At 39.1% G+C, this 24,476-nt stretch overlaps 1 protein-coding gene across 2 annotated transcripts in view; it reads left to right on the forward strand.

The window, feature by feature from the left end:
* The first annotated feature begins 349 nt into the window (after positions 1-349).
* The window catches only part of wasf1 (WASP family member 1), a 51,589-nt gene continuing 27,462 nt past the window's right edge, over positions 350-24,476 (forward strand). The window contains exons 1-2 of one of the 2 annotated variants that reach the window (XM_003215617.4): positions 350-950; positions 21,074-21,223. In XM_003215617.4, coding sequence (XP_003215665.1) covers positions 21,091-21,223 — 133 coding nt within the window. In that variant the 5' untranslated portion in view covers positions 350-950; positions 21,074-21,090. Of the gene's footprint in view, positions 951-1,828; positions 1,853-21,073; positions 21,224-24,476 lie in introns of those variants that run through there. The other variant, XM_062980024.1, reaches the window with a different exon arrangement.

A 24,476-nucleotide genomic window follows, 5' to 3' on the forward strand; every position in this document is an offset into this window, starting at 1 on the left:
TACCAGCTTGTTGAATGGTCAGGAATTCTGGGAGTTGGGAGGCCCAAATAGCTGGAGGGTTGCAGTTTGAAGATGCCTGCTCTACTGTATACACACACACACACAAATAATTTGAGAGACTCGGAGGCTAACAGTGTGTGTATATATACATAATTGTTAGCCTCTTTGAGTCGCTCTTGAGAGGAAATATGCATGGCTACACAGGCCGCCCCGCCCCCAGTGCAGTATATTGCCCAGCTCTCTTCCGCGCGCTCCCTTTCTCCCTGAAAGAGCCACGCGCCCCGCCTCCTCGCCTTCCCATTGGCTGCGGGAAGCCGGCTTTGAGGAGACCTGCGCCGCCGCCGCCGCCGCAATCATTCTGGTGCCCCCTCCATCCCGAGCGAACAGAACTGGGCTGTACCACCCGGCGTGGTCCGGCGGGAGGGGAGAGAGAGCAAGAAGAAGAAGCAAAGGAGAGGTTGGGAGATCGGGTGTGTGTGGACTCCTATCCCTCAATGCGCGTTGGTGATGGCATCATATCCATCCTGTCTCCCGAACCACCCTCGGAACATACACACACACACACCCCTTTTTTCGGTTGCGGGAGCCTGAAAGGAGCGAGGCCACGCCCATTTCTCTCTCTGTCTCACTCGCTCGCGCGCACACGCACACACACGAGCGCGCGCCGTCCCCGTCCCCCTTCTCTCTCGCGCTCTCTTGTGTTTCTATTGTGTCCGCATTTTTTTCCCCTCCATCCTCTCGGAGCGCACGAGCCAGCGAAGAGGAGGGCGTTTGGAGGGGAAGGAGCCGCCGCCACTCGAACTTCAAACCCAAACGGACCCCCCGCTTGGCACGAGCCCAGGAGCAGGAGGCGCAGAAAGGGGGAGGGGCGCCGGCGGGCGGCGCGAGGATGTGAGGAGCTGGAAGAGCCGCGAGGGAGAGGCAGGCAGCGCCAGCCAGGCAGGGAGACGGTGAGTGCGCTGTTGTTATTGCCCTCGTCCATTCATACGCCGCAGTGCGCCCCCTTCCCTTCCCCTTCCCTCCCTCACAATCTCTCCACAGCCTTCTTCCCTCCCTCCCTCCCTCCAGGGGAAAGGTGAGGGAGGCTTCGAGCTTCGCCCTGCTGAGGGAGTGGAAAGGCAGGATCCAGCCGGTCCTTTCTGGCCGCCTCCCCTGCCCTCAGCTCGGGGCACGTGGGCTCCTTCCTTTCTCTGCCCCCTTTATCCCCTTCCCGGTCTAAAGATGCTCTTGGGGAGAGGGTGAGGGAGAGAAGGCCGCCTTTCAATGCCTCCTTAACGACCGGCATTGGATGGAGATGAGGTTGCTGACTCGCCAGTTCCTGCACCCATCCCTCCCTCGCTCTGCAGCCAGAGGCAGCCTTCCTATCCTCCCAATTCGCTTTAATGTGGGCTTGTTTACACCTCTTCCCCATGCCTCATCCACCACCACGTTGTGACCTCACCAAGGAAAGGAGTGCATAGCATTCCTTCTCAATCTTTGGTACTGGGGTGTATTATAGCTATTTTCCAAAAGCATTCTTTCTTGACGGTTCGCCTGCATCTATGGCAGGCATCCTCAGAGGAGCCCTCGGTAGCGCAGTGGTTTAAACCCTTGTGCTAGCAGGACTGTTGACCTGAAAGTTGGCGGTTCGAACCCGAGGAGAACGGGTGAGCTCCCTTTGTCAACTCCAGCTCCCCAAGAGAGAAGCTTCCCACAAAGATGGTAAAACATCAAAAAAAAATCCGGGTGTCCCCCGGGTAACGTCCTTGCAGACGGCCAATTCTCTCACACCAGAAGCAACTTGCAGTTTCTCAGATTGCTCCTGACATAAAAAAAATAATCCTCAGTGGTTGTGAGGTCTGTTGGAAACTAGGTAAGTGGGGTTTATATATCTGTGGAATGTTCAGGGTGAGAGAAAAAAAGCTCTTGTCTGTTTGAGGCAGGTGTGAATGTGGAGACCTGGCAGCCCCACATTTTGCCCCCGACCATAATGTGCTAAAGAAGGAGAAGGCAGGCTTTCTTTTTGACTATGTATATGCCTGTGATTTTGGCCTTTATGAGGCTTTAGTGAAGAAACGCATCTTCTGTGTGAATTGGCCACACTTCATAGTGGCCACAAAGTGCAGTGAAGTCTAATTATGGATATTGTTGATTATCAACAAAGCTGTCTAATCCCACCTGATCTTATCATCTAAGCAGGCTCAGCTCTGGTTAGTACTTGGATGGGGGACTGCCAATGAATCCCAGGTGGCGTAGGGCCATATTTCAGAGGAAGGAACTGGCAAGACCACCTCTTGAGTATTCCTTACTTTAGAAAACCCTGGGATAGTCATGGAGTTGCCATCAAATTGACAGATGACCTGAAGGGCACATTTGCAGGCATAACCCGTGATGTAGGATGGTGTGGAGGGTAGTATTGTTCCTCTTCTCATCATGCATTAAGAGCAAGCATAATTAGCTGGTGACATTCCTGCATTTAAAAGCATGTTTTGTAAGAGGAGTCGTGCCATGTGATTCTATACTCACATTCCAAAATAAATTAGTATTGTCTTTATTTTTAAGTATACCTTGAGATGCATAGCATTTGCTCCTCAAGTATGCAAAGTCAAGTGTTATCTTGTGTTTAGGGAGAGGAAAAAGGCATCCTATGTAACATGGTTTCAGATTTCTCCCATATCATATGTGCGACTGCCATAAATATGTAGAAATGAATTTAAAAGACTTTGAAGTGTTCATATGTCTTCTGAACTTATTTACTGACTTTTTGCAGAGTATTGTATTATCTTTAAAGCAAAATATGATAAGCATATTAATTACTGAACATTTTTATTTACTTCAAATGTTTCAAAAGCATCAGAAATGCAGTACTGCTAAATATGGTGATAAAATGATATTTTCAATATTTTTTAATATCTACATTATGAAATACATATTTAAACACATTTCCTATTATTACTGTGCTACATTTCCAGGGGTTTTATTCTGCATTGTGGGGTTATTAATTTGGAAAATGTAATGCTTTTATTTTAAAGAATTAAAATGCTGTCTAGTAATATTAGATCTTACTTGATTTATTTGAAATTCTATCCATATACTGGTAGCAATTTTTAATTCTTAAAAGGGACAGTTTTTATAATGGGTGGAAAGCTAATCCTTTTCAGTTTGTTTGCTGTATAATTCACTGATGCTATCCCTGAAGTACTGTAGATAATTCCATGCCATACATGTCAGTAGAAAGATAAGGTACAGATTCTGTGGTGGAGCAAAGCTGGTAGGATCTCTCTGTTGAATATGGCAGTCTCTACAGAACTCTTCTGTTTGCTGTTTTTAATAGCCAAAAAAAATGATGTGCTGAATGCATCTTCTTAAAGATGGTTATATCTATTTTAAAAAACTATTTTGTTGAGAATGTTGCTGTTTTTATCCAGTTGCATTTGGACTGAGATACACAGTAGTTATGTTGGAGAACATTGTCCACTCTGAACAGTGAATATTGCTCCTGTTGCCATTAAAAGTTTCTAGATCTGTTCTTTCATTCATATGAACAACTCAATTAGCATATCAGTAGAACCTGAAACAGATGTTTAGTGGAGACATTCTTATCCAAGGAAATGGAAATTTCAAGAGGAAAGGTTAGAAATAGTTAGAAAGGCCACCCTTCTTACTATTCCAGCAAAAAGAAGAGTCATTCATCTTTAACAAGCAAATGTTTGGAATTTTTGAAATGCTAGCAGTCTTCGAAAACATAATTTTTATACTAAAATTTTGACTAGTGGGACCTGATTCTTTGCGAATTGGATCTGAGCATTGATTAGCACGTATATATTGTTTTTTGAATGTAGGTGTTGATTTTATAAAATATTTTAGAGTCATAGAGTTGGAAGAGACCACAAGGGTCATCCAGTCCAACCTTCTGCTGTGCAGGAAAACAATCAAAGCACCATCCAGCCTCTGCTTAAAAATCATCAGAGAAAGATACTCCACAATCCTATGAGATAGCATATTCCATTGCCGAACTGCTCTTACCATCAGGAAGTTTTTCCTGATGTTTAGGTAGAATCTTTTTGCCTGCTACTTGGAGTCCATTGTTTCGTGTCATAGTCTCCAGACCAGCAGAAAGCAAACTTGCCCCCTCCTCAATAGTATCTACTGTATTTCACTGCATAATAGTCACACTCTCCTCCCTTTTGAGGGAGAAAAGGGGAGTGCGACTTTTAAGTGGTGGTAACTATTATGCAGTGATTTATTTATTTTTTTGCAGCTGTGGGGCTTCCTTTGCTGCTAGCTGACTAAAACCCTTTAACTTCAAAGCCACCCAAACTCCTGCCCCTTGGAGCTACGGGACTTCCCTTGGCTGGCAAGTGTGTGGGAGAATGGGTGCAACTATTATGTGAGGAAGATTGGTTTTACCAATTTGGCATCCCAAAAATGAGGCTGTGATTTATATGCGGTGGCAACTATTATGTGATGAAATACAGTATTTTTGAGAGTGGGTTTTTAAAGTGTTTTTTATATGGTGAATGTGATTGGTAGTTCTTGATATGGCCACTAGGTCTTACTTACAAAATGAGTAATTTCAAAATCTGGTGATGTATGGATGTTTACATGCATCTCAAATAATAGTCCCGTATTTACGCCTCTTCCAGCACTTTGAAGGCGATGACAATTTGGATAATTCTCCCCTCCTGATGATTTTGACAAACTAGCACTTTGGCCCAGGTTTTTTCTAGATTTTATCCAAGATTTTACCTTTTGTCCTTGAATGTGATTTTATGACTTGTTTTTATTATTATTATCTGTTTTATTGTTTTGTTTTATTGTTGTGGACTGGGCTTGGCCCCATGTAAGCCTCTCCGAGTCCCTTCGGGGAGATGGAGCGGGGTATAAAAATAAAATTATTATTATTATTATTATTATTATACAATTTCTTACATCCCTTGGGTGGCAGAATATTCTGACATACATGATAGAACTGGGGAAATATAGATTTTTGCTTTTGTGTGTGTGTGCTTTATATATAAAATGTCCAAAAATTTGTATACTTTAAATGATTATAACTGGCATTTATGTTTTGCATTTTTTTTTGAAAAACCATTTACACTTTAAACAGGATTAAAGATTTTAATAGTAAATAAATATTGAAAAATTACAAGAGAAACTGTGAGCGCTGTGTATAGATGAAAATTTGAATATTTTATATAAAATTGTAATTTAAAACAGTATTTATAACAGATATTTATAACATTTATTATTCACTATATATGTATCTCTTTAACCTTCAAATAATCGCCATAGTTTATTTATTTATTTATTTATTTCCAGAATTTATACCCCGCCCTTCTCACCCGGGGGGGACTCAGGGCGGCTTACACAGTTGGCAACATTTAATGCCAAGAACATAATAATAAAACAAAAACAGTACATATAATCAATTAAAACTATAAAAATTAAAACATATGTAAATTAGATCCATTTGTCTAAAAACCTCATGCTTCAGCCTTCAATCGGACCATGTCGACGTTATCATATTACTCGTTAAAAGCTTGTGCACACAGCCATGTTTTCACAGCCTTTCTGAAACCCAGAAGAGTTGGGGCTTGTCGGATATTTGTGGGGAGGGTGTTCCACAGCCGGGGAGCCACCACCGAGAAGGCCCTGTCCCTCGTTCCCACCAGCCGCGCCTGCGAGGCAGGTGGGACCGAGAGCAGGGCCTCTCCAGATGATCTTAGGGATCTAGCTGGCTCATATGAGGAGATACGTTCGGATAAGTAAATTGGGCCAGAACCGTTTTTATAATACCGTTTTTATAACCGTAGTTATTATCTGTTAAAGGAAGTACAGTAGAGTTCCGGTTATCCGACTTAAATGGGTGGGCCAAATGTTGGATAACTGGAACTGTCGGATAATTAGGAGGTCCGGTTTAGAGAAGCCCCGGTGCGTGCTTGCTGCTTAGCAACACGGACTGAGGCTTCTCCAAAGTGCCGGGCACTTGACAAAGGGAAGAGGCTCCTCCCCTCGTCAAGCGCCCCATTTAGAGATGCCCCGGTGTGTGCTTGCTGCTTAGCAACACGCACTGAGGCTTCTCCAAAGTGCCGGGCGCTGGGTGCTTGCCGGGAGGGAAAGTCTGCACCAGCCGGGTCTTGTCCCTCCAGCAAGCACCGTGGACCATGCAGCCTGGCCTGACACGTTGGATAATACGGAGCGTCGGATTACCGGAAGTCGGATTACCGGAACTCTGCTGTATACATTTTGTGGATATCCTGTGTGTGTGATGAGCTTGTTAAGCTCTTTGTATGAAGAATGGTTGATGATACAAAAATGGTCGACTGGAATAGCAAAGAAAACACCTCTTTCCATGGGGATTTTCCTCACTTTCACTGTTACAGGCCAGACGTTTAGTGATGCTTTGTTATTTATTTTTCATAATTGCCTGTATACATCACTGGCTTTTTATTTATTATTCATTATTGTATTGTACATTTTCATATATTTAATTAGTTGTTGGTTTGAAATTATTTAAGGCATCCTGAGCTGAAAACATTTGACTCCACTGGCTGTGGAGAATCCTCAGACAAGAAACCCTTTTCTAGTTTCCTTTCTTGCTGTTAGAGGGGAAATGGAAATGGTACTAGTTTGCTATAAACTTTATAGCTATTTTCAGCTGATTTATGTAGACCTATTTTACTTGGAATAACTGCTGAAAGAAGAGTATTTCGTCATGTCATCAGTTCTCCCCAGTATATTCTTGAATCAATTGACATTTTTTTCTTCAACATTTGGGTTAATCAAAAGTTTGGCAGAAGAAATCTTATCTGCATTCTGGACAGTGCAGAGTAATGAGCTCTCCTGATTTTATATTCTTCCTACTTAAAGCCTTACTTACTCATTTATTCTACAACAATCTTATTAATAAAATAAATGCTTTGACTATAATGTGAAAATAAATTAATAAGTTTTATTTGTCTGTTTATATAGTGAATATAAATGTGTACATCCTTTTTTTTTGAACTTGTACTATTAATTTATAATCGTGTGAGGCTGTAAGCCAAGTGCTGCCTTTAATATTGTGTAATTTGCTTCCCTTTTATGATACTCTCAAGTTTGCCAGTATGTTCTGCTTCATACATTTAAGAGGATATTCCTGGGACTCTTAACAGAAGAGGGTTATGGAAAAGTGCATGAGATCACATCATGATTTTGTGGGCCTCACTATGTGAGATTGAACTCCACTTAATTTATTGTTCTTTGCAAAAAAAAATCTGAGTAAATAGAAAATTAGTTAAGTAGAAATTGTTTGTTGACTTGCTGTTAGACTGCAGATTGCCTTTTGTCCATCATTGAGAAATGTTTTTCTGCTGTTAGATCTATACCTGGGAAGCATTTTTTTCCATCTTATGTCAAACCTGCACATGCTGCTGACTTACCACAAATATGAGGCAAAATTTTGCAATTACTAGAGAAAATATTTGTTTAGTGTATTTGTAAGTCATATACCTCCACATGCTGCAATGAGTGTGAGTACAAAGTTAGATGTACCATATTTTGTTGATTGTAGCATGCCACCCAATTTTTGAGGGAAAAAAGTTTTTTCTCGGTTCCAGAATTGCACCCCTTTTATTTTAGTCTTGATCTTTTTTCAAAAAATTAATTCTCATTACCCAACTGTCATGGCCAGCCCCTGGAAAGCCTCTCCAACCACACATCTTTAGTGCCAACATTGACTCCTCAGCCCCTCACCTTTTGTGCCGCTGCCAGGCAATGCCTGCAACTTTCCCGTTCTGGGCTGCTGCCTCTGGCATTTATCGCTAGCTTTGCCTTAGTGTGTCCAGGTTTATTTTGAAGGGAGATAATAGATTTTTTTGGGGGGGGGGAGGTTGAGATAACTCTTTTGAGGCAGCAGCAGTGAGGGGACAGGGAAATGGAAAGAAGTCCTCTGTGCCGGAGGGATGGAGAGTCGATTTCTCACACTCCAGGCAAACAGTTCTTTTCCTTTTCCCCTTGCCACTACAGAGTGAGAAAGAGAGAGGTATCCACTCTCTTTCAGCCCCCCCCCCCCCCAAATCCTCTTTCTTCATAAAATCCTCTGGGGATATGAAGGTGGCGGCAGTGACAGAGATGAGCAGTGGCAGCCCACAGAAGGGAAGCCAAGCACATCAACCTCACTGAGCCTGTAGTGGGAGGAGGCAATAGCATGAAAGTTGCAGGATTGGTAAAGTGGTGGCAGCACTAGGTGTGGAATTGGGGAGACTTTCTGGTGGCTGGCCAGTATGGCTGGGTTCCCTCCTGCTCTATCAGCCACTGCTACTAATACTCTATTTTTAAAAATACTTCTTGATTCTAAAACACTATTGATTTTAAGACACCTTTTTCTAATCTCAGTTTCTGGGAGAAAAATATCTTAGAATAGGTGAAATGCAGTAATTGAGCAATTTTGTCTGTTTCTGTGGTACTCAGGCACATTATTATTGGTTGCTACTGGTATTTGACTTACCAGTATTGTTTATACTTATATTTAGTAGAGCTTGAGCATCCCTTATATGAAATTCCAAAATCCGAATTACTCTAAAATCCAAAATTATCCACATAAATGACTGGTATAGTGACATATTTGCTTTTTGATGGTTCATTTTACACAAAGTTTGTTTCATGCACAAGATTGTTAAAAATATTATTTAAAATTGTATTTGGACTAATAAGAACATTTTGTGTTTATGCTCCTGTCCCATCTCCCAAGATATCTCATTACGTATTATGCAACAAAATGGGGGGGGGGGTCAACTCTGAAATCCAAAACTCTTCTTCCCAAGGATTTTGGATGAGGGATACTCAATCTGTACTTGAGTAGGTTCCTTCTGTTTTGGGGGTTTAGGGGATATTATCCACCTCTCTGAGTAGAAAACATAGGGCTCAGGGAATCTGCCACCTGAAGATTACAGTAATACTTGTTCAGAGTGTCTTTATTTTAGAAATAAGTTACTATTCTTACAGAATGAAATCCAATAATATGTGATCTTTTTGAATAAATAAACTTAATAGGCTTTTTGGATTCATTCTGTTATTTATTATAAACCCAGTATGTCACTGTGGCTTTACAAAAAAAATCTGTTTTATTTGATCTTGTTAATATTGTGAAGTCCAAACTATCCAATACTTTATGTTGGGGTACTGCATCACATTTCAAAAATGTAACCTATGTTTGTCATTATTAAGAGTTTGAGTTTGTTATCAATCAATCTTTATTTCCAAGTAGAATTTTAAAGGCCTTAGCAGACTGATACTGTCAGAAATGACTGAGAGGAATAGGCCTTGAGTCCCCTCAGGTGAGAAAGGCGGGGTAAAAATGTTGTAAATAAATAGGCAGTTTTGGAGAAATTGCCTGCTAGTTACAGAAGAAGAGGAAACAGTAGCACTGGTCATTTTTTAAGATGTGTTCAATCATGTTGCCTTTGTGAAGTTTAGTCCTATTACTAAAATATAGAATTGGGTCAAAAGGTCAGTGACAAAGCTGTTGCACTCATTATAAGCTTCTTTGTCCCAGATTTGCAGTGTGTGGTGGTAGTGGTGATGATGACAGTGATGGTTCTAATAATAAAGGAATGATACCGATACTAATAAGATCATTTATATACTGTTTATATACTTTTAAGTGACCCATATGCTTATATATGGATTCTGTTCCTAAAGTCTCCCAAAATTACTAGCTTGCATTGTGTTTCTCTATTAGGCAATGGTAATTTTCTTCCACCTGTCTGCTTTGTGCCACCATATGAAAATCAAGGCACCCAACAAATTGCCTTACAAAACTAATAAGAGAATCATCATTACATCAAAACAAAGCATATTACATCTAGCACATTTAATATATTTTTACCAAACTAGACTTTAAATATGATAAACAACAGAAGTCAGTGGACAAGCAAAACATATTCTCTAAAGTTGTTATAATTAGAGAGAAGTCACTATTATGAAGATGCTGGGTTAGAAATTATTGGCATTGATACTTTTCACACTTAGGTTCAAGTTACTGGACCTGTACTCACTGTTGAAGGTTTCTTCTCATACTCCTTAATTAGAATGAGTCATTCTGAATGACTTTTACTTTCTTCATTAAATTTCATTTGTTCTCTGTGTGGTAATGTGCTGTATATCCCACTCTCCTCTCAATATCATTCTTGGTGCCTGTTAGTTTTCAGTTTGCAAGAGAGTCTTAGGAACATAAAAAACTGGCTGATACTTCATCACACTGTTTGTCCATATTTTAACTTATTAATAGCGAACCGGAGCTCCCAGTGGCGCAGCATGTTAAAGCGCTGAGCTGCTGAACTTGCAGGCCAAAAGGTCGCAGGATCGAATCCGGGGAGCAAAGTGAGCGCCCACTGTTAGCCCCAGCTTCTGCCAACCTAGCAGTTCAAAAACATGCAAATGTGAGTAGGTCAATAAGTACCGCTCATGCCGGCCACATGACTTTGGAGGTGTCTACGGACAACGCCAACTCTTTGGCTTAGAAATGGAGATGAGCACCAACCCACAGAATCAGACACAACTGGACTTCATGTCAGGGGAAAACTTTTACCTTTACTAATGTCGAGCCACCTTTCCATAGTTTCAAAGAGAGCAAACTGGAGCTAGAGAGAAAGGAGTTGTGTTTCAGATGCTGAAAAGATTTTATTATCTACAAAGCTTACTTTTTTGGGCCTGTGGATACCCTTTAGGTCTTCTTCAATGGACTATAGTTAGTTCTTACTATAAGTGGGTAAACAATGTTTTTATGTGATATGATCTGTTTTTTTACACAGTGTGCTTATGAAGCCCTTTAGAATCTGTCTCTATAATTAAAACTTCTTGAGATGTATTTCCTTAATCTCTTGTGTATTTTCATAGTCTCTAATAGAGATTTTACACATACCAGCTTGTTAAATTTTCAACATAAATCAGAGTAACAAACTTGATGATAACTCTGTTGCTAAAAAGAATGAAATCCTATTTCATATATACAGATGGTGTCAATTACAATTATTTGTTTTGAAATTATTAAAACAAAATATTGGGCAAAATGGATGCTAAATTGATTTTTGCTTCCTTAATGTGACTTCAAAGTACAGTGGAACCACTACTTAAGAGCATCCCAACTTAAGGAGTTGGGGAGCAGGTTTCCAAATGTTGGTGGATGAGACATAATGGGAGCTGTGTCTTCCTGGCAGCCCCCTCTTAGTTGAATTTGTGTGGGTTTTATTCCTGATATGTTTGGCTTCATAGAGAGAGGGAGAGGGAGAGAGAACAAGAAAGGGAGGGAGGCTGGAATGAGTACAGTATGAAGAAAATGATGCTTCTGCCTCTTCAGTTTATGCTTCCTTGCCATGACTTTATGCTTCTACCATTGTGCCACATCTCTTTGCTTCTACCATTTTAAAGTTGATATTTCTTTTTTATTGTTCCATGTGAATGTACATTTATACATTATGTGTTATTTATAAAATACATTTTCTTATTTCAAAACATGTAACAAAAGATGGAAGGAGGGTGGATCAAATTAATAGCATTTCAGTTGGGAATTTTGCTTTGAGATAAGAGTGTTTGAGTTCAAAGTTTGGTCATAGAACAAATTAAACTCTTAAGTTAGGGTATCACTGTAATGTGGCTTTGAATATGATGGCAATTCATAACCCCCCCCCCTCAATTGTAAGAATTGATTTTAAGGGTTTTGAAAAGATGGTAAGGGTAATTCCTTGAAATTCTTCAAGTTAACAAACTACCATATCCAAGCAGTCTCTGAATTACAAACACTTGACTTACAAATGACTCATAGTTAAGAACAGGGATGAGGGAAATTTATCCCAGGAAGGTAAATTCACTCCTAAAAGAATTATAATGAGGAAAAGATGTCTCCAGAGAAGTTTTATCACCATTTTTTTTTTTTTTACAACAAGCTGCATTTTTCACAATTCAATGATCACAGGGACAGAAAGTGAGGTGAAATCTTCTGAACAGGGTCACAGACAGCAAAACAAACACGATAGGGGTGTTAACCCTTTCTTATGCTAGCCAAAGATAGATAGGTCAGTACAGATAGGTGTACTACCATGCTATTTGTAGAAAGCACTTCTGGAGATGTGGCAATATCATTAGAGATACTGAAAATATGCCATTTTATCTCAACATGTGATGAGGAAAGGTCATGTTGAGATAAAGTGATACATTTTGCCACATCTTTCATATGACATTTGCTGTCCATTATAGTGGGAACTACCTCCCAAAATGTTTCTGTGGTGACCTCTTCCTTTAAATTTCTTCTCCAAGTCCTCCGTTTTCATGATGTTTTTGGAGATAATTCCCTGTTCCTCATATTGTGCTTGTTCAACTATGTATTTGTTGTTGTTTCTTTAATGCTATCAAGTCAACTTCAACTTTTGGTGACCCTATGAATGAGAGACCTTCAAGTTACCCTGTTGTCAACAACTCTGCTCTGGTTTTCTGAACTTAGTAGCAAGACTTCCTTGATTGACTAGTAATGTAGTTTCTCCCAGTTCCTACTGCCTCCTACCTAACCAAGCATGATTGTGCTTTCTAATGAGGTATGCCTTTTTGATAATGCCAAAATGCAACAGTTTTTGTTTAGTTATCATGGCTTCGAGGAGTGCATTTATTGAATTTACGGTATATCCCATTTTTTCTAATAATTTCAAAAAGATTCAACTGCGAGTTTAAAAAGAATTAAATAACAATATTTAAAAAACATGATAAACATAGTTTAAAAATCTAGAAACTTATTTAAAACTTAATTTCTAGTTAAAAATCATAGTATCATTGTTCAAAGCTTGTTTCATTGAGAATATGCTGTTTATTAAAAAGTAAGTAGTATAAATACTGGAAATTAAGGGTGTAACATAATGAATGCTTCTGCATATTGGAATTCTTTCTTGAATTTGCATAAGAAAGTTATTGGTATTCTTACAAAAACTCACATTAAAACTTAGACAAGTCAGCTATTAAAATGTGCTGACTACTAAACTACTTAGACACACAATACTTCCATCTCTTTGGCAAGAGCTTCTGTATTGATGATTGAGATTTTGAGTGTAAGGTGTCCTGTGAACTTGCTCAGCTTCTCAATCAAAATTGGGTAGGCTGAATGAACCTGCTTCCTTGGAAGAATTTGAATTTATATAATCACCTTCTGAAGATGTACTGCAGTGTTCTCAAGGAGTCTTAAAGATGCAAAGAAAAAGGATTTTGATTATGTGTTAAACAAGCTGCCAGGTAACACTTAGGCAGAATGGGAAATATGCTAATAATGACATATTGCCTTAGGAAAGCTGACAAGACCTTGTTTAGCAAGGCTAGGAAGTACAATACAAGAATACGTATTCATATTTAATACTCACTTTTGTGAGGATCTTGTTGTAGTAGCCCATTCTGAACAACAGACTGCAATTTTATATATCTGGCACTTGTGCATCCAGTTAACCACTGTGGTTTTGCTTGAACAAATTTAATATTTTCAGGGAGATCTGTGCACAGTGGTGAACATGGGCAATCCTGTGTAACTACAGAGTAGATCTTTCCACTCCACCAATATTCAGTTGGGTCTTGGACATCAGTTGCTGAAATACAGAACCAGCATAATTTTTTCTCACTGATATTACTGTTTCATTTTGCCCCAGACCTACATCCAACTGAATTATCTGAAAACTTGGTAGAGGATTCCACCCACTAATAGATTTTCTCTTTTACTAGGTAGAACAGTAAGAAAATATGTTGCCTTACATTTTGTAGAATATCGTGCAGATTTGCCAACACTTCATAGGTGGTGGTGAATACTGATATACATTATCTCTTGCAAGTAAAGGAAGAAGTAGCTATTTATATATCCGCCAGTAATTGCTATAGAGAATAAGATGGCTCAAAGGATTATTAGCAGAATACAAGATTAGAACTAGTTTAAAGTCTTGTACCCTGTAATCATCCATCTATTGGTCTGAAGGATGTCAAAAATCACAAAGCCTCTGTGACTTTTTCGTGAAGGGTATTGATAGCCTTCTGCAAGATCCCAGTGGGCAAGTGTTAACATTATAATTATGTAATTGGACCCTTTTAACAATCAATTGTGGAAAGGTCAAAGATTAAATAGTTCTGAATTAGATGTGACCCTTTTCTGGCCAGAAATGAAACACAGCAGTAATAGCAGTATTTACTCTTCTGGTAATGCAGCAATAACCTTCTGTACCTAGAAATGGGGTTAATGCTGCCAAAACACCTTTCAGGAGCATTATTGGTACATAAAGAATAGGATGGTTTTTTTAAAGGTTTGCATAAGATCTTCAGTTTAATCTTAAACACATTTGATGTAGCCATAATACAATATGCCAGGAAACAGTGGTAAACCTGGCTTATTGGCTGTTTGTTCCTGTTAGTATCAGCAGCAACTATCTATGATTTGTTTGCATGTTGTTTGAGAGTGCTTTGTGTGGTTTGATTTTTTACCTGTGGTTTTGGGAGAGAAACAAACCAGTGATTCTTCCTGTATTTGCATGATCCAAATCATGGGAAGCTCTGCAACAATGTTTTCTAGTCTTTCAGGTGTTTAAACAGGACTTGAAATGGTTTTATTGGTTTTAACTATATTTTTAATGTCCTATATTTAATTCTGTTTTAGTGTTCGTATGTTTTGATTTTTAATTTACAAATTATATGGTATATATTATTGGGGGCCCTGGTGGCACAGTGCGTTAAAGCGCTGAGCTGCTGAACTTGCGGACCGAAAGGTCCCAGGTTCAAACCCCGGGAGCGAAATGAGTGTCCGCTGTTAGCCCCAGCTCCTGCCAACTTAGCAGTTCGAAAACATGCAAATGTGAGTAGATCAATAGGTACCGCTCCAGCGAGATGGTAACGGCGCTCCATGCAGTCATGCCGGCCACATGACCTTGGAGGTGTCTATGGACAACGCCGGCTCTTCGGCTTAGAAATGGAGATGAGCACCAACCCCCAGAGTTGGTCACGACTGGACTTAATGTCAGGGGAAACCTTTACCTTTACTATGGTTTTTAATGTTAGCTCCTTTGAGCCTTTTTTGGAAGAGAAGAAGCAGGATATAAATCTACTAATACTACTACTGCTACTATTGCTACTACTAATAATAATAATGTTGTATTTCAGCTACTTGAATCCCTGAATATTGGCAAAGGCAGCTGAAGCATCTGGAAGCTAAAGTCCAGAACACTTGGAAGACTAAAGGGGCTTGTTGGTTTTGCAATTGGGGAAATTTGACCGTGCACCAGCATATACAATAAGTCAAAAGGGTAACGGGAACCCTGATATTGATTACAAGTAACATGTTTGTGCATGCTGCCATATTTCTTTTGCTGCCATAGCTTAATTGATGTGCAGTATCTTATTTTCTCACACATCTTATTTCGGATGCATTACTGAAATATTTGTTTTTATAATCCACATATTTTAATTCTGAACAGTGCCCCTGATCATAGCCTGAGGTAGATCATGGAAAAAACATCCCATCCTCTCTTGTCAGTTCCCTTCTTTTCCAGTATGAGTTGGCTTAAAAATATGAACATTTATGTGTATCAGATGGGGGAAACAAGGTAGAAGCTGGTGTAATCTGCAGTATTGCCTTCATTTCTTGAAAAAAATTAATGGTAACACCTGAGCTTTAACCAGTTGGGCATGAATACTATCTACTTGTATACTTAGGAACTGGTGTCATTAATCAAAAAGTGATATTTTCTGTCAAAATAATGTACTAACCCACTCACATTCACTAATTCAAGTAGACCATCTTTTAATTACAGCAAACTTGCATTTTATGATTCAGTTTTTCTTTTAGTTTTAAGTTTTTTCCAAGAATCACCTTTTTAAACTTTTATAATGTTCTGCAATACTGTCCTGCAAATCCCCCTTCTCTTTTTTAGGTCTCTTGCCTTTCTAAATATTTCTCTGCTCACGAAGGCCTGTACATTCCTTCCTAGATATCCCCTATTTGGTACCCAAAAAGATGTACTGGACTTTTGGCTTTTCAACTTAATGTTTTTATGCTAAGCAAGATATACCAGTACATCTTGTGAAATGTCTCCCTCAATACCTGTTAACACCCAGCATCCTCCATTCACCACTTTATTTCTTTATTTGCACCACAGGTAGTTCTAGTTTTTTTCCTTCTATATTTCTTCTACTGCCCTGACTCTCCTTTCATACTCCTATTTATGTTCAGATTCCTAAGTTTAGTGGAAGCAACACAGGTACAGGCAGTCTCCAAGTTATGAACAAAATCGGTTTTGTAGGTTTGTTCTCAAGTTGAATTCGTATGTAAGTCAGAACAGCTACATTTTTCAGTTTTAAGTCCAGTCAATTTTTGATAGTTTTGGATAGTATTGAAAGGGTTGAAACACCCTCCTGAGGTGTTTGTTTTGCTGTTCAGAAGATTTCACCTCACTTCCTGTCCCAGTGATAATTGGATTTTAAACATTTTTGCTTGTTGTGGAAACAAGGATTGGTGATACAGCTTCATTTTGAGACACCTTTTCTGCATGATAACTCTTCCAGGAGTGATTTTCCCTTCCAAAGGGTAGATTTCTCTCACTTCCTGTTGTCTCACCCCTGTTCTTAACTATGAGTCATTTGTAAGTTGGATGTTTGTAACTCGGGGACTGCCTGTACATTGGCTCTCCCAGGAAGTTCACACCAGTGAAGAAATTTCCAATGTAGATATACTGTACATTGAGACTGAGTGGGCATCACTAGGCTAGAAAAATTAATACCAAATCTAGTCTTTCTCTCTGAATCCAGGGAGAAAAGTAATACAGGCATTTTTTTCATTCCTAATTCAGGGGCTCATGCACGCCTAAGATCTTTCTACAAAGATGTAAGGGAAGATTGTAAACAATGGCCATTGTATAGACCTTAGGGAGTAGGGGTAGACAAGGAAGAGATCATATTCCCTTTCCACTTCCATTCTCTGGACAGCCCAAGCTTGACCTACTATCTCAGAACAGACTTCAAAGGCCAAGGAATTGTTCTGGCACCATTGGCTGCCTAAGGGAACTAATTTGAAGAATGTATGCTATCTTGTTCATAGTTGAGTAGGGCTGGACAATTACAATGTTTCTGCTCAGTAGGTCAAGCTTTATCAGTATGCTGATTTGAACAATTTAAAATCTGAACTTAAAGAAATTAGTCAAACAATTTCTTAGCCCCACATTCCGGTTAATATGTAGAGAGTATACTGATCTTTTTTTGAAAAAGTAACCATTGGCCTATATCTGTCATCACAAAAAGATCTGCTTCAACAAAGTGGTGGAATTTATTGTTGCCTGCCCAAATGATAATTGAAATCAGCAAATAAAGGCTTCGGATGCAAAACAACAACACAAAGCCTTGTTACACTAGTGAAAAAAATGTATAAATAAAGCTGTCTTCATATAGCTGTCTGATTTACTTTCTTGAGTCTATAGCTCTCACTAAGACTTAAGATAAGAAACACACTCCTTTTTTGCTATATGACCTGGGATGGTTACAAAATGCCTTTACTAAACAGTGAAGAGTGGCCATGTGTAGTTTCTTATGCATTCTTGTATAATTAGTACACTCACTGAAACTTACGTTTCTCTAAATATTGTTCCTTTGAAAACAGTTCTTCCACAGCTATATTTTCAGCTATCTGATCACCAAGTTAAATAATGTATTCAGATAAGAAATGCATTCAGCTATGAAACAGAAACTGTATTTGATTTATTGCTTAGCAGCCAAAGCATTTATGGAAATTGAAATGTGAGGCAGATTGAACATTATGATAGCAAAATGACTTTACTGTACTTCGACTAGTACTTTGATATAAAATAACAGTTTTTTTGTTCTATGAATTTTCTTAACACTGTAAATACTTCTACAATACTATGGAATGGGAAAATTACATTATGTAGCTATGTATAAATTATAAAATATGAACAGATGAACAAATTAATAAAAAATAACGAACATGGGGATTTAAGGAATCTCTTGATAGTCTTTTAATTTGTCATCTTTTTCACTATACAGTACACACTAATTATATAATTTAAATATTTTAGTTTTTTCATATGAGAACCATGCCTAGACATTCATATATCGTCATGAGGAAAGTGATGGATACTGGGCTTGTGTTTCTGTATGTGTGTGCACACTCATGCTGTTTCTAGGGGAGAAATTACACATTGAGAGCTAACTAATGAGTATATATATTAGCTTCAAAGAAGGGGTTTCCCCCAGGACCATAGTAGGGCAATCCCAGTTTGTCCCACTGATGTAATATAATTTTGACAACTTACATGTTAAAGACAAATGCACATTTTGCACCAAGTGTAGTTTGGCATTGATATTATAGGTTGATGTCAGTTGGAAGAAGAATTAGCAAGTAAACAGAATATCATTATAATCTTAACCTATATATTTTCTCAGCACACCATGAACCAGAGACACATGTCTATGCTTGCCTTTCAGAAGTCTGCTAGCACAGTGTTTGAAATAAACAATTCTCTGAGACACCATGGCATTCATTATTGTGGATAAAAGGACTCTGGCATATTTGCACAGGCCATACTATGAGAAATATAATGAAGCATATCTTGGTGCAGAATATTAAATGAAATCTGATGGTAAAATAGATTTCAGAGACTGAGATGTTAAAAAGAACAATAACACGTTTATTGAGGCACAAGCTTAATGGTTACAATAACTTCTTCAACGACACTTAGATTAACAGTTGCTAAGCTGTATTAAGATGTTTCAAACTTTAAAATACTACTTCCTTCTTTACTGCTTTAACCTGCAGTCACCCTGTAAATTTCAATCACAGACTATCTGTTCCTTATCTGGAAACAGACTACCTTAAAATAAGTCACCAAACTTATTTTAAACTTGACTCAAAATCAAACATTTGAGCCTCCCTGATCCCTTCACTGGGAATCAGTCTCCCCTGTGTCTCATAAGAACACAGACTCTAAAATCAACCTTCCCTGTGGTTCTCTGACCACAGACTTCGTTTCCCTCCAAATTCTACTCTTTCTTCAGCTAAACGCAGTTGGCTCTGCCCCCTTCTCCATGGCAACCACTCATGAGAGCAGAGTAACAGAAATACTGACTCTTTTAAAACAGTTAAACGTGACTTTTAAAATGCAGTTAAACATGACATCTGTAAACTAAAATTCATACTTCTTTACAGCATATTTTTCCAAATAAATAAATAAATAGAAAGTATATACGAGGGTTGAATGAAAAGTAATGCCTCCACCTTCGTAACTCCTCAACAGATGGCAGTACTGGTATGTGGCAGGTACTGGCTTGTTCAGTAGACCCCTCTACAGTTCCATTTGGCGGGAAGCCTTAGCATTGAGTGGTTGTGTTGTTAAACTTCGAAGTATGGAACCCTGTGCAGACAGTCGGTCAAAGCTACTTAAGCAACCAGGGTTGACCACAGTTTATGAATGGAAAGAGAAAAGTCTGTCCGTATGGTGTCCCATCTATGAAATATTCATCCCATGGAGGTTTAACTGGTACCACTATTCTAGTTTTCTCAGCCTCTGATGAGGAGCCACAGTGGTGCAATGGGTTAAATCCTTGTGCCGGCTGAACTACTGATCTGAAGGTTGGGTTGCTGACCTGAAGGTTGCCCATTTGAATCCGCAAGCTGTGTTGAGCTCCTGTCTGTCAAATCTAGTTTGCGGGGACATGAAAGAAGCCTCCCAACTAGCACATCCGGGCATCCCCCTGTGCAACGTCTCTATAGACAGTCAATTCTCTCATGCCAGAAGCGACTTGCAATATGTTCTCAAGTCGCTTCTGACATGATAATAAAAAAGCCTCTGATGAAAGTATTTTTGTTTACCAAGAACTTCTAAGATTGACCGTTTCTGTTTGTTATTTTTGCTGGTTTTCTTGTCTTGATTTCATATTCATTTTATTGCTTTACATGAATTAGGTTTCATGGGGATGGTTAGTATTTTTAAAATGTCTTAGTAATCATTAGTATAAATTGAATGTTACACCTGAATAGACAGAGCAAGGAGGATATGGGAGGTGAAGATACATTTTACCATATTGCACCCTAATCGATATGACCTAGGAAGTTATACTGCACAAGACCCGGATTTCCCCAGTAATTAAATATAGGGGAATTCCCATCCCTTGCAATGGCAGATAGTTAAAAAGGATATAAATGATGAAAAAATCAAACAAAAACAGTTAAAAAGGACATATAAAATTTTATGTTCAACAAGGACTGTTGGGTGCAACTCTGGATTTGTTCTGTTTTTGTTTTAAGGCCCCGTGGAGGTTTTTGACGGGATTTTTTGTTGTATCAACTTAGAGGCGTGGATGATGGGTTGTGTTGTCAAATTTCAAGGTGGGGGGTCCTTTAGTTTAGTTGTTTTGCTCAGTGCCGCGATTCCATCACTCTTTTATATATAGAAGTTGTTTTTATTTTTATATTTTACAAGATATTTAAGAGCTACAAACTTTTATTTGTTCGTTTGAGTATTTCTGTATCGCCTTTCTCTAAGGACTCAAAATGGTTTACAACAATAGATAAAACATAACAGTATAAATAACCTTTTAAATTAATCCCGAGTCAGTCCTTGTTGAACATAAAATTATCAAACTATAAAATTTTGTACCTGGAAGGAGGCCCCGTTGGACACAATGTATATCCTTCTGAGTACAGTTTTAACTGTATGGAAAACATTTGTATGGATCCTAACTACTTTTTGTAGTAAAAAGATACAGGAGAATTCTATAGCACTTTTGAAATAAATTGAGAAAAATAAATTTCAAAAATAAGCTTCATTCAACTTCATTTTCTCAGACTCAAATTTGTGCTGAATCTGATGAGCACAGCTATGACTTTTAATACTACTTTTGTTGTATTGCTCAATTAATGAAAGTTCACAGTGAACAGGAATTCAAAACAAATTCTCTACTACAAATATAAAGATTGTGAGCTGCAGAAATACTTTCTTTACACTACTTTGAAGTAGTTTTTTTTCCTTTGTCAGTGCATAGGCTTTTCTCATAATAAAACAACATTATAATTGTCTCTTTTGTCTCTTAACAGGTGTAATAGCTTTCAGGATGCCGCTGGTAAAAAGGAACATAGATCCTAGGTATCTTTGTCATACAGCACTACCACGGGGCATCAAGAATGAACTGGAATGTGTTACCAATATTTCCTTGGCAAATATAATCAGACAACTAAGCAGCTTAAGTAAGTACTCAGTTTATTAAAGGTTATGTTAGCTATACTGTAAGTCTAAAATAAAAGTACTCTCTTTAAAATAATTGACAGTAGAACATGAGCAAACACGTTTCCACACTTACTCTGAAAAGGTAGCAGTGTGTATGACTTACTACTACAGTAGAGTCTCACTTATTCAAGACTCGCTTATCCAAGGTTCTGGATTATCCAAGGCATTTTTGTAGTCAATGTTTTCAACATATCATGATATTTTGGTGCTAAATTTGTAAATACAATAATTACAACATAATATTACTGCATATTGAACTACTTTTTCTGTCAAATTTGTTGTATAACATGATGTTTTGGTGCTTAATTTGTAAAATCATAACCTAATTTGATGTTTAATAGGCTTTTCCTTAATCCCTCCTTATTATCCAAGATATTCGCTTATCCAAGGTTCTGCCGGCCTGTTGGATAAGCTTGGATAAGTGAGACTCTACTGTATTAAAATTGAGTATAAACTTGGTATGATACAACTACAGATACAAATGTCTGTAAAGTTATCCAGGGGTGGGTAGCTTTTTTGGGTGATACAATTAATGGTATTTTTCAGGTTTGCAAAATGTTTTGTGACAGGCTACAAACCCTTTGTCAAACCAAGCATTGTCTACTTACTTAAATGCCAGAAAATGGCTGTGAGTGGCTACATTGTAAACATTGCTATATGTTCAGGAGAAAAAAGAGCAAAACATAGCAGAACATTAATGAAAACCTTAAAAACAAAAGAAGATATATTTCAGGATGTTAGAAAAAAACTTGATGTGTTTTGGCCTGTATATGCTCTTACTTCAAGTGGCTATGTTAAAAAAAAATCAAAAGAGGATTACATATAAACTTATGGTGCACAGTTATATAACATCACTAGCTGTGCCCAGCCACGCGTTGCTATGGCAAAGTATGATGGTATGGGAAATATAAAGTATTGAGGAATTGGTGGTAGTTAAGGTCAATGTTAAAAGTTTTCCCCTGACATTAAGTCCAGTGGTGTCTAACTCTGGGGGTTGGTGGTCAAGTCCATTTGTAAGCCGAAGAGGCGGCATTGTCCGTAGACACCTCCAAGGTCATGTGGCCGGCATGACTGCATGGAGCGCTGTTACCTTTCCGCCGGAGCGGTACCTATTGATGGACTGACATTCGCATGTTTTCAAACTTCTGGGTTTGCAGAAGCTGGGGGTAACAGTGGGAGTGTCTCCGTTCCCCTAGTTCAAACCTGCGACCTTTCAGTAGAGTCTCAGTTATGGAATATAAATTAGTCGGGAGAATGTTGGATAAGCGAATATGTTGGATAATAAGGAGAGATTAAGGAGAAAGCTATTAAACACCAAATTAGGTTATGCTTTTAAAAATTAAGCAACAAAACATCATGTTAGACAACAAATTTGACAGAAAAAGTAGTTCAATACTCAGTAATGCTACGTAGTAATTACTGTATTTACGAATTTAGCACCAAAATATCACAATGTATTGAAAACATTGACTTCAAAAATGCGTTGGATAATCCAAAACATTGGGTAAGCGAATGTTGGATAAGTGAGACTGTACTGTATTCTAATTGTAGTGTTTTATAATAATAATAATAATAATAATAATAATAATAATGCTTTGCTTAGCACTCTGTACATGGTCTGGAGTCCCTGAGATGGAGTGTGAATATTAATATACATGTATACACACACACATATATACACCAGATATCGTTAACAGCCCTCCCCATTGTGGTCCTGGGCACTCTGCACCTGCTCAGAGGAGACATTCCCAAACCCCTGTCGTTTCTAGCATCTCTCTTTTCCCCAGCATTTTTTCTCTTAGCCAGGAGGGTCGTCCTCGTCCTTCCTCCTGCCTCATTTGGCACTCTGCACATGCTCAGGGGCATCCTCTCTCCTTTCTGTCCTCTCTTCCTCCCTCCCTCCCTCCTTCCCCAGCTTTGCGGCACAAAGGCGGTTAAGGGGGGATAAGTCAGGCTTTCTTCTCCTCCTCAGTTGGAGATCCGCTCCCTTCTGTTCCCGGAGGCAGACGCGGTCTCGTCTCCGATGAGGACATAAAGGTGAAGAAGGGGAGCAGCGCGGGCCCGGGAGGTGCGGGGGGAGGCGTGGGGCTGGGGCCCGGGTGCAGTGTGGTGGTAGCGCCCTCCTCCTCCTCCTCAGCCCTGTGCAGCGAGGAGGAGCTCCTGCGCAAGGCCAGCATAAGCTCCCGAAGATGACCTGTGGTAAGGAACAATGCGCTTCCAAGATGGCGGCGGTTGGTAAAGGGGAGCGCGCGGGAGCAACAGTTGAGAGGAGGGGTGGGTGTTGTGGCCACGAGCAAGATCGCTTTTTGCAGAGGAGGAGATGGTTTGTTTGGGTTTTTTGGTACTTTTAGACATGGATTATATGGAGCGGGAAAAAAAGTTTTGAGGAAACGTTGAGGGTCACTGGATGATTGAATAGGGCATGTTGTGTTGGGGATGGTGATGGTGGGTAAGCTAGCGGGGGTGTCTGAGGGGGGGAAAGGAGTGCGCGTGGGAGTAGCCATTGGAGGGAGGGGTGTGGATTGTTCTGTGTGCGCGCGGGCTGGCCTCTTGGGCATGCGTAGATGGTGTGTTCCAGTTTTGGGGTTTTTTTTGGCCCTATGGAGGTTGGGGATGTGTAGTTTGTTTGTAAGAATGTAGAGACGTGGATGAGGGGTTGTGTTGTCAATTTTCTAGGTTGGGGGGCCTTTAGTTTTGTTGCTTTGCCCGGTGGAGCGACACCATTCTCCTTTTATATATATAGGTAGATGGTTAAGTTTGTAAAATACTTAATAAAGTTGTATCTTCTAAGCCCATAGCCCTCCAGGCATTTTGGACTTCATCTTCCGAAATTCCTGAACCTTGAACAAGCTAGCTAGGTCTTTTGAGATTGGAGTCCCAAACACCTGGAAGGCCACAGGTTGCAGACCTGTTCTAAACAAATACCACTACATTTTTTTAGTACATGCTTTAGTACATGCTTTCATGCTAACAGTAAATGCTTTTCAGGTTCTTGACTCAGACATTCCTAGTTTTGATTTGAAGCATGTAAGCATAGGTCATAAGCAAAGTGTAAATAAGATAATGTTATTTTCTAATTGAATGTCATATATTAATGATTTTTCATTTTGTGATTTAAAAAATACCTTCTTGAAATTGCATCTGTGGCAATAATGAGGTAAAAGTCTCATTGAATGGTGCTCCATGAATTCTTTGAAAACGTGATGCCAAGGT

Source organism: Anolis carolinensis, chromosome 1, assembly GCF_035594765.1.
Source record: "Anolis carolinensis isolate JA03-04 chromosome 1, rAnoCar3.1.pri, whole genome shotgun sequence".
Taxonomy (NCBI): domain Eukaryota; kingdom Metazoa; phylum Chordata; class Lepidosauria; order Squamata; family Dactyloidae; genus Anolis; species Anolis carolinensis.